At 41.6% G+C, this 11449-nt stretch overlaps 1 protein-coding gene across 1 annotated transcript in view; it reads right to left on the reverse strand.

Annotated features, from left to right (window-relative positions):
• Positions 1-11449, reverse strand: part of tlr2 (toll-like receptor 2) — a 28449-nt gene that overhangs the window by 3034 nt on the left and 13966 nt on the right. The window contains 10 exon segments of the mRNA XM_070441196.1: positions 1145-1241; positions 1426-1765; positions 2168-2291; positions 2435-2580; positions 4240-4397; positions 5425-5632; positions 5833-5919; positions 7178-7245; positions 7559-7619; positions 10801-11179. Coding sequence (XP_070297297.1) covers positions 1145-1241; positions 1426-1765; positions 2168-2291; positions 2435-2580; positions 4240-4397; positions 5425-5632; positions 5833-5919; positions 7178-7245; positions 7559-7619; positions 10801-11179 — 1668 coding nt within the window.

Here is an 11449-nt window from a genome sequence, read left to right on the forward strand (position 1 = left end):
CTGAGCTCCAACTACTGAGCTCCACTATTAACTCCACTCTGAGCTCCACTATTAACTCCACTCTGAGCTCCACTATTTAATTCCACTCTGAGCGCCACTATTAACTCCACTCTCTGAGCTCCACTATTAACTCCACTCTGAGCTCCACTATTTAACTCCACTCTGAGCCTCCACTATTAACTCCACTCTGAGCTCCACTATTAACTCCACTCTGAGCTCCTACTATTAATTCCACTCTGAGCGCCACTCTGAGCTCCACTTATTACTTCCACTATTAACTCCACTCTGAGCTCCACTATTAACTCCACTCTGAGCTCCACTATTTTATTCCACTCTGAGCTCCAATATAAGGCGAGGTCAGTACAGGTGCATCAAAGCTGGGACCGAGAGACTGAAAAACAGCTTCTATCTCAAGGCCATCAGACTGTTAAACAGCCACCACTAACTCAGAGAGGCTGCTGCCTACACACAGACTTGATATCATTGGCCCCTTTAATAAATGGATCACTAGTCACTTTATTAATGGCACATTAATAATGATATTTACATATCTTGCATTACTCATCCTATATGTATATACTGTATTTTATACCATCTATTGCCTATACCGGTCGGTCATTGCTCATCCATATATTTATATGTATATATTCTTATTCCATCCATTAACTTAGATTTGTGTGTATTAGGTGGTTGTTGTGGAGTTGTTAGATTACTTGTTAGATACTACTGCACTGTTGGAACTAGAAGCACAAGCATTTCGCTACACTCGCATTAACATCTGCTAACCACGTGACCAATAACATCTGCTAACCATGTGACCAATAACATCTGCTAACCATGTGACCAATAAAATTTGATTTGATTTGTATTGTTACATTTTGCAGTAGGGACACTGTTAAACAGCAGTATTGTTATGTGTTGCAGCAGGAACACTATTAAACAACAGTATCGTTATGTGTTGCAGCAGGGACACATTGGATTGCAACACTTGTGTTGCTACCACCCTACTACAGTAACCAGCAGCCATCTCTTCCGGGCGCCATCTCAAGCATGAATCTGTAATGATGCTTAGATGTTGATCTTAATGAATTATAGTTGTAGTAGGCCCCATTCTGTAGTAAGACGGGACAGAATGACACAGTACCGGCACCACTCAGAGTGGACGAAGTGTTCCGACAGGATGAAGAGGGTGCGTCGACTGCGTTCCATCGCATTGATGATGTTGTCGATGATCCAGTGGCCTAAAGAAATTAATTAATTAATTAAACAAAATACATTCAATTTAAACCGCCTATCAAAGAATCCTAAGGACACGGTACAACAAAACCAAACAGATAAAAAAGCAAGGGATGAAAACTTGAACAAGCTAGCTAAGAAGAGTGGGAAGAACGTGAGGGAATAATTTAATGGATTAAATCAATCGACCTGGCAGGAAGTCTCTCTTGTGGAGGCAGAGGGAGAGCGGAGGCTGGGAATTCTCCAGTTCTGGAACCAGGAGTTCTTCGACCCACTCTGCGTCTTGCTCGCTGTACGACACAAACGCATCATAGCAGAGGGGTTCGGCATCCCGGCGCTTCTGGTTCCCGGAGTTCCGTTTGGCTTTAAGCCACGCCCACATCATCCTCACGTACCACACCGCGTGGAGCTTCCAGAGCAAAATTACGAACATGATTCCGGAAACGAGCATGCAACCGCAGAGTGCGGACACGAGGAGGATGCGGTGGCATTGGAACGGTGAGAGCCGGACGCGGTCGACCCTCTGGCCCTGTAAATCAAATATGATTTATTATATGGGGTTAGGGTTGCAAAAATCCAGGTACATTCCCACAATTCCGAGGATTCCCAGATTTCCTGCTTATTCCAACCTGATTCCGGATATCTTCAAGCCCGGGATTTCTGGGAAACCTGGGACTTTTTTGGGGAAAGTTACACGATTTTCGCAACCCTACACAGGATATAGTGAAGTATACACAGTACTGAGAAATGCAAACTCCTCAAAGTATATTTGATGATAAAAATAGAATAATCAGTAAAAAAATAAGATAAACGTACAAATAAGCATTTAGTGAAGAGAATAAGAATATAATAGTTAACAATAATAATAAAAAAGGTACTAGTGGTACTAATAGTGATAAATAATAGTAAATATAGTAAATATATAAATGACCTGCAGGGGCAGCGGTGAGTCACAAAGGTAGTTATCCCATCTGTCTGTTAGCTCAACGCTGCCCTCTACTGCTCCACCCCACCTCCACACCATGAAGTGGACAAACTCACAGGAACACACAAAACTGAAGAAGAAGAAGTAGGATGGGAATTATGGGCTGCAGGGATCATTGATTTTAGAATCGATAGAGACTAAACAAAAAAAAACAATCTAAGACAGGACCCTATTACCTACGTAGGGTACTAGTACTTTTGAGCACCCACAGACCTGTTCTGACCGGCCTGCAGTGCTCGGAGCCTCCTGTAGAGTCGGAGTTCCACGGCACCAAACATGTTGAGAGTGTTGCTCTGGATCAGGAGAACCTCCAGGCTGGGGAACAAAACAAATGTCCTTTTCTCGATTGTTGACTCCAACTAAATGCCCTTTCATTTATTTACGTAAGAGGATCACCGTTTGAGCTATGAGTTGAGTTAAGACTTGGGTCGTACGTATTACATCTCAGAATAGGAGTGCTCCTTTACATGTTGATCAGACCGCTCACGCGTGTGCGTCCACGTGCGCCATTTGTCCCGGGATATAAACATCGGGTTGTTATTTTATCTGAAATGCACAAGGTCCTCGACTCCGATAATTAATCCACAGATAATGTAGCAAACCGAGTTAGTTTCTAGTAATCTCTCCTCCTTCAGGCTTCTTCTTCTTTGAACTTTATATGGCGGTTGGCAAACAACTTTAAGGCGCATTACCACCACCAACTGGACTGGAGTGTGGACCTCAGTTCATCTTTCAATCACCCACGTGGGTATATGCTCCTAACAACCAATGTGGAGAGGCGGGACTTGCAGCGCATCAAAGAGTCACAAATAGAACCAAGTTCTATTTTAGCACCTGGCTACGCAGACGCTCGTTGACGATCAGTGTTGGTGCAATGATTGAATAACTTGCATGTGTACATTTATTTCTGCGACGCGAGCAGAATGGTCAGCATGTCAGGATCAGTTTGCATAGATCAAACTGATTAATAAGATTACATGGGATAAGGGGAACCTGATCCTAGATCTGCACTCTTGCACTCTTATTCTGAGATGCTTGATACATACGGGCTCATCACCTTGATTTATTTATGCAAGACAAGAAAAGTTGAGCTAAGAGTGTAGCTAAGAAAATAAATATATTATTTATGTACGTATTTCCCCAAAATATATGGGGGATTGGAGATGCCGCAGACAACTACATTGATAGAAGCTATAATCTATCTGCTATATTAAAACTGATCCACCCCCCAATTTGTTGGGCTAAGAGTGTAGCTAAGAGTGTAGCTAAGAGTGTAGCTAAGAGTGTAGCTAAGAGTGTAGCTAAGAGTGTAGCTAAGAGCCTGAGCTAGAGTTGAGCTAAGAGCTGCAGCTAAGAGTTGAGCTAAGAGTGGTAGCTAAGAGGCTAGCTAGGTGTAGTCTAACGAGTTGCTAGCTAGAGTGTTAGCTAAAGCTGAGGCTAAGAGTTGCAGCAAGAGCTGAGCTAAGAGTTGAGCTAAGAAGCTGAGCTAAGAGTGTAGCTAAGAGTGTAGCTAAGAGCTGAGCTAAGAGTTGTAGCTAAGAGTGTAGCTAAGAGCTGAGCTAAGAGCTGAGCATCAGATTGTAGCTAAGATGTGTAGCTACCAGTGTAGACTAAGGCTGAGCTAACGAGTGTAGCAAAGAGTGTAGCTAAAGAGCTGAAGCTAAGGAGCTAAGGCTAAGATGTGCTAAAGAGCTAAGAGTGTAGCTAAGAGTGTAGCTAAGAGTGTAGCGTAAGACTGTAAGCTAAGAGTGTAGCTGAAGAGCTGTAGCCTAAGAGCTTGAGCTAAGGAGCTTGAGCTAAGTAGTGAGCTAAGAGTCTGAGCTAAGAGTGGCTTAAGTGCTCTAAGAGTTAGCTAAAGGTGTAGCTAAGAGTTGAGGCACGTCTCTTTTTCTCGATACCTGCGATGGAACAACCATTCCAGGAAGGCAGGACGCATTCAAACTTGTTCCCCAGAGAAGGTGCAGGCATCCCTCAGGGCGCGGGAGAGCAACACTATGGTAAGGCTGTCAGGGTCGTTGATTGTCCCAGATCCAGGCGATCTCCAGGGTCGGGGCAGACAGGGGGTGCACCCTCCGCAGCTTAGCCCCCGAGAGGTTGAGGTGAGTCCAGGCGTCTGTGGCCAGGTAGCAGGTGGGAGGCATGGGAGGGTAGGCGTTCTGACTGATGTCCAGGTGGACTTAGTTTGTCCCAGCTCGGTGTGACCGCAGCTGACGGTTGATTTGAAAATTAAAGAGAAAATATGTTATTAATTATTAATAGATTCTACCGTAGTACTTATTTTAGTATTCTGTTAAAATGAAAGACTTAAAACAGAAGGTCGCTTATTGACACATTTTTTTTTTTAATTATTATTCATTATATTATCAATGCGCTTTCGTCCTTCTCGTAGTCCTCTTCTCGAAGGTTTGAAAACCAGAGACGATGTACAAAAAAGATAATAGAGAGACCAGTACAAGTTAAGTGGTGTCGCCATAACTGAAGTCTAAACCAAATTACATTACCTAGGCTTTGTGCTTCAAACTAGTGCACTATGTAGAATTATGCTCTTGGTCTAAAGTTAGTCCACTATATAGGGAATAGGGTTCTTAGGGCTCTGTCTAAAGTAGTGCACTATATAGGAATTAGGGTTCTATAGGGCTCTGGTTTGTTAAAGATAGTGCACTATATAGGGCAATAGGTTCCAGTAGGGCTCTGTCTTGAAAGTAGCTTACTATATAGGGAATAGGTTTCTATAGGGCTATTGGCTAAAGTAGTTCACTATATAAGGGCAATAGGGTTCTATAGGCTCTGTTCAAGGAGCCTGTTCACTATGTAGGAATAAGTTTATAGGGCCCTTGCGTTCCAAGTAGTTCACTATGTAGGGAATAAGGTTCTATAGGGCCCTGGTTCAAAGTAGTTCACTATGTAGGGAATAGGGTTCTATAGGGCCCTGGTTCAACGTAGTTCACTATGTAGGGAATAGGGTTCTATAGGGCCCTGGTTCAACGTAGTTCACTATGTAGGGAATAGGGTTCTATAGGGCCCTGGTTCAAAGTAGTTCACTATGTAGGGAATAGGGTTCCATTTGGGATGCAGTCTCAGAGACAGGGAGTTGTTGCACCCTATTCCCTATATAGTGCCCTACTTTTGACCAGAGCCATACGGACAGTCAAATAGGATAAAAATGTAAAAGTGCACTGTGGTAGTGCACTGTTATGTAGGGAATAGGGTGCCACAGTTACACACTTTGCTGACGAGGGAAAGGGACTTTAGGGCATTGTCGCTGACGTTAATAACTCTGAGATTCCTCAGGATCCCCTTCCCGTCACACAGAGATTCCGTCAAGGTCAGGTCGGTCAGTAGGTTACCACTCAGGTCCAGGTACACCATTTGGGTCAACAGGTGAGAGGTCAGACACGGCATCACAAACACCTGGAGGGAGAGACAGATTTGTTCCATTGGTTTGTTAATGATCATAAAGTGATTCGGTAATTTTTCAATAACATTACGTACGCCCTTTGACCAATCAGATTGCTTGGCTGGAACTAACCGTTTCTTAATTATAAATAGTGTACATACTATTCGGTAATAAGTATTTCATTATTTGTAAAACAAATTATAAACATGTTTACCTTACAGTTAATGATAGAGATATGTCTCAGGTTTTTCAGTAGAAATCCCACAGGCAGGAAGGAGGTGAACTTATAGACATTCAGGATCTGATAATGAAACATAAAAAATATATAAACTGAACAAAAATATAAACGCAACATGTAAAGTGTTGGTCCCATGTTTCATGAGCTGAAATAAAAGATCCCAGAAATGTTCCACATGCGCACAAAAAGCTTATTTCTCTCAAATGTGTTTCATATCCCTGTTATTAAGCATTTCTCCTTTGCAAAGATAATCCATCTACCTGACACCCGTTGCATATCAACAAGCTGATTAAACAGCATGATCATTACACAGGTGCACCTTGTGCTGGGGACAATAAAAGGCCACTCTAAAATGTGCAGTTTTGTCACACAACACCATGCTGACTGCAGGAATGTCCACCGGAGCTGTTGCCAGATAATTTAATGTTCATTTCTCTACCATAAGCCACCTCCAACGTAATTTAAGAGAAGTTGGCAGTACGTCCAACCGGCCTCACAACCGCAGACCACGTGTAACCACGCCAACCCAGGACCTCCACATCCGTCTTCTTCTTCTCCTTCACTCTCTGAGACAATTGCGTGTTATCGATGACAATTTGAACGCACAGAGATACCGTGACGAGATCCCGAGGCCCGTTGTCGTGCCAGTCATCCGCCGCCATCACCTCATGTTTCAGCATGATAACGCACGGCCCCATATCGCAAGGATCTGTACACAATTCCTGGAAGCTGAAAATGGCCCAATTCTTCCATGGCCTGCATACTCACCAGCCATGTCACCCATTGAGCATGTTTGGGATGCTCTGGATCGACGTGTAAAACAGCATGTTCCAATTTCGTCCAATATCCAGCACATTCGTACAGCCATTGAAGAGGAGTGGGACAACATTCCACAATCAACAGCCTGATCAACTCTATACAAAGGAGATGTGTCGCGTTGAATGAGGCAAATGGTGGTCACGCCAGATACTGATTGGTTTTCTGATCCATGCCCCTACCCTTTTTTTAAAAAGTTATCTGTGACCAACAGGTACAATATCTGTATTCCCAGTCATGTGAAATCCATAGATTAGGGCCTAATCAATTAATTTCAATTAACTGATTTCCTTATATGAATTGTAATTCTTTGAAATTCTTGCATGTTGTGTTTTATATTTTTTGTTCAGTGTAATAATAATGTATGTTATTTATATATTTATTTATATTTCAAATACTTATGTACATCTGACATCTGACCAACCAATCACCTTAGCCGTTATGCAAAGAGATCCCAAACCTCTTGACGAGTGTTGTGTTAAGGTCTCTAACAATACTACCTCACCTCGATGTTTCTGAAGTAGACTGTGTCCAGGTTGTCGAGGTGAGTCCGTCTAGCATGCTTCCAAGAGCCTGCATATGGAAATAGATTTCTATCAGGATTCTGCATATGGAAATAGATTTCTATCAGGATTCTGCATATGGAAATAGATTTCTATCAGGATTCTGCATATGGAAATAGATTTCTATCAGGATTCTGCATATGGAAATGGATTTCGATCAAAATATTATTAATGATGTGTTGTGACAATACTGAATGCAAATTTCAAATATAAATCACAGTCTGTAAATAATAATAATAATTATTGTTATTATCATATTTAATTTGTAGAACGCATTTGGGCGGATTTGAACGCATAAATATGTCATATAATTATTTCCATACCTGTACCCTGGAACGTTGCGTCCTCTACTCCAAGGAACTCTAGACAAGCCCCGTCCATAACCTATCCACACACACGCACGCACGCACGCACGCACGCACACACACACACACACACACACACACACACACACACACACACACACAACAACACACACACACACACACACACACGCACAAAGGCACACATCACATTTGTAATTGTTAAACCCTGTTAAGGTAAACAAAAAGTGTTGTGAGTGTTATTCTGAGTGTTGAATCTAGTGGGGTTAACACCAGTGTTATTCTGAGTGTTGAATCTAGTGGGGTTAACACCAGTGTTATTCTGAGTGTTGATTCTAGTGGGGTAACACCAGTGTTATATCTGAGTGTTGATTCTAGTGAGGGTAACACCAGTGTTATTCTGAGTGTTGATTCTAGTGAGGGTAACACCAGTGTTATATCTGAGTGTTGATTCTAGTGGGGTTAACACCAGTGTTATTCTGAGTGTTGATCTTAGTGGGGTTAACACCAGTGTTATTCTGAGTGTTGATTCTAGTGGGGGTAACACCAGTGTTATTCTGAGTGTTGATTCTAGTGGGGTTAACACAGTGTTATATCTGAGTGTTGATTCTAGTGGGGTAACACCAGTGTAATTCTGAGTGTTGATTCAGTGGGGTTAACACCAGTGTTATATCTGAGTGTTGATTCTAGTGAGGGTAACACCAGTGTTATATCTGAGTGTTGATTCTAGTGAGGGTAACACCAGTGTTATTCTGAGTGTTGATTCTAGTGAGGGTAACACCAGTGTTATATCTGAGTGTTGATTCTAGTGGATTTAACACCAGTGTTCTATCTTAGTGTTGATTCTAGTGGGGGTAACACCAGTGTTTTATCTGAGTGTTGATTCTAGTGGGGTACACCAGTGTTATTCTGAGTGTTGATTCTAGTGGGTTAACACCAGTGTTATATCTGAGTGTTGATTCTAGTGGGTTAACACCAGTGTTCTATCTTAGTGTTGATTCTAGTGGGTTAACACCAGTGTTATATCTGTGGTTGATTCTAGTGGGGTAACACCAGTGTTATTCTGAGTGTTGATTTTAGTGGTAACACCAGTGTTATATCTGAGTGTTGATTCTAGTGAGGGTAACACCAGTGTTTTCTGAGTGTTGATTCTAGTGAGGGTAACACCAGTGTTATATCTGAGTGTTGATTCTAGTGGGGTTAACACCAGTGTTATTCTGAGTGTTGATTCTAGTGGGGTTAACACCAGTGTTATTGAGTGTTGATTCTAGTGGGGTAACACCAGTGTTATTCTGAGTGTTGATTCTAGTGGGGTTAACACCAGTGTTATATCTGAGTGTTGATTCTAGTGGGGTAACACCAGTGTTATTCTAGTGTTGATTCTAGTGGGTTAACACAGTGTTATATCTGAGTGTTGATTCTAGTGAGGGTAACACCAGTGTTATATCTGAGTGTTGATTCTAGTGAGGGTAACACCAGTGTTATCTGAGTGTTGATTCTAGTGAGGGTAACACAGTGTTATATCTGAGTGTTGATTCTAGTGGGATTTAACACCAGTGTTCTATCTTAGTGTTGATTCTAGTGGGGTAACACCAGTGTTATATCTGAGTGTTGATTCTAGTGGGGGGTAACACCAGTGTTATTCTGAGTGTTGATTCTAGTGGGGTTAACACCAGTGTTATATCTGAGTGTTGATTCTAGTGTGAGTAACACCAGTGTTCTGTCTTAGTGTTGATTCTGGTGGGGTTAACACTAGTGGGATTGAAATTGAGTGTAGTGTATAAATGAAGTGTTATTTGAATCACAGTGGAATCAACATTGTGTGGTGTTGTTGTGAACTCAGAGTGAGAAAAACGTGGGCGGGGCCTCATTATCATTCTTCCCAGAATGCTTTGTTTTAGGTCGATTTTTATAATTGTTCGTTTTAATATCTATGTTTCTGCATGCACATTGATATATTTATTTATACATCTTATACTATACAAAGATAAATAACTTACATTTTCTAAACTAATCCAATCTGTAAGGAGTTGGACTTATTGCACCCGTTACTGAGATAGTTGTTCCAGTTTAGATGGATTAGTTAGTCTTGTTCGCCCTAGTCCATGTTTAGATGGATTAGTTAGTCTTGTTTGCCCTAGTCCATCGCCATAGCAATCATTCTGATTGCAGATTGTGGGTGAAAAATATATTAAATGAACACTCATTGGTGTAAAGGAATCCCAGTGTTGGTGTTAATAACCAGTGTTAAACCAAAACGACGCCCATCATTATCATATTTCCCAGCATGCTCTATTGCAGGTTGTTTGTTTCAATATCTATGTTTTTGCATGAACATTGATTGATTAATTCATCTTATACTACTCAAATATAAATAAAATATACATTTTTCTAAACTAATCCAATCTGTTACTTATTGCACCCATTTCTGAAGGGGTTTTTCCAGTTGTGATGTTTTAGGTAGTCTCATATCTTAGACTTTCCAACCCAGCAGTCATTCTGAATGCAGGTGAATACTAATTCATAATGTTGGATATCACCACTCTGGCTGGATTCCAATAGGAATTACACATCACTTTGCAAGCCAGCGTAATGTGACTTGCAGGCCTGATGTGGCCCGTAAACCTGGAATTTCAGGCCAACACTAGGCCCTCAAAATAAGGCCTTATGAATGATGTGTTTTATCATGTGAAATCAATTTATAATTACATATTTGCTTAGGATCTGACTTAGTGAGGACCACCAGACCCAAAATGGATGAATACAACAACCATGTTTCTGTCACTAACAAATACGGTCATGGGTAGTAACTCTACAATTCACTCAAAAGGCAAGTCACTCTGGGAAATATGCAAATACGACTTCACACTAAGCAGTGTGTTGATTTGCTGTGTAGGAAAATAATAATAATATCTACATAACAATAGTGACTTTAAGACGAAATCAACAGTGAAGATGACAATTTGAAAGGATAACACTACAGTATAAACACACCAAAGCAAGTAGCAGTCTACAGGATCTTAATTTGATCACCCTTTTGTTGCAGGAATTGTCCTGCACAGTAGGAAATGCAAACTTGTAGTGTATTTGAGGTTTAAAGAGGGCTTCTAAATGTCCATTAATTTTAATCCACACAATAGTTAATTCACATTTCTTGTTGCTACCTGATTATTTCCCTTCTGTGAGAAGCTAGTCAAATTAAGATCCTGCATCTGTACAGCAGGTCAGTGTACATGGCAAACCTCCAGGAAGTGAACTATGGCCTCGTCCGTCAAGGTTACGTTCTGGAACATTATGGATCGCACCCGTCTCCGGTTGATCTCACTGAACGGTGCGACGGAGTTCTTCTCGAACAGCAGGACGTCAGCGACTACCAGAAAGGTTTCTGAGTAGGAGATGTCTTTGAGGATAGAGGAGACGAGTGTCGTGTTGTCCTGGAATGGTCCTCGGAGACGCAGGGTCACGACCCCTAGAGGCCAAAGATCACCCAGGCTTCCAGAGTCATACCTAATAATGAGGACCACAATGGAAGTAAGTTACCCGACTTTATTGTGTTGTTTTGATCCATTCACTCATTCCTCCCTTCCTTCTTTCCTTCTTTCCTTCCCTCTTTCCTTCCTTCTTTAATTTATTAATTCATCCATTCATTCTTTCTTTCCTTCGGTTCATCGTTCTTTCCTCCTTCCTTAGTTCATTTCATTATTTGTTTGTTCGTTCTTTCGTCCATCCATCATTCCTTCCTTCCCCATTCCTTCCTTCCTTCCCCATTCCTTCCTTCCTTCCCCATTCCTTTCCTCCTTCCCCATTCCTTTCTTCCTTCCCCATTCCTTCCTTCCTTCCCCATTCATTCCTTCCTTCCTTCCCCATTCCTTCCTTCCTTCCCCATTCCTT

Source organism: Salvelinus sp. IW2-2015, unplaced genomic scaffold (assembly GCF_002910315.2).
Source record: "Salvelinus sp. IW2-2015 unplaced genomic scaffold, ASM291031v2 Un_scaffold3578, whole genome shotgun sequence".
Classification (NCBI taxonomy): Eukaryota; Metazoa; Chordata; class Actinopteri; order Salmoniformes; family Salmonidae; genus Salvelinus; species Salvelinus sp. IW2-2015.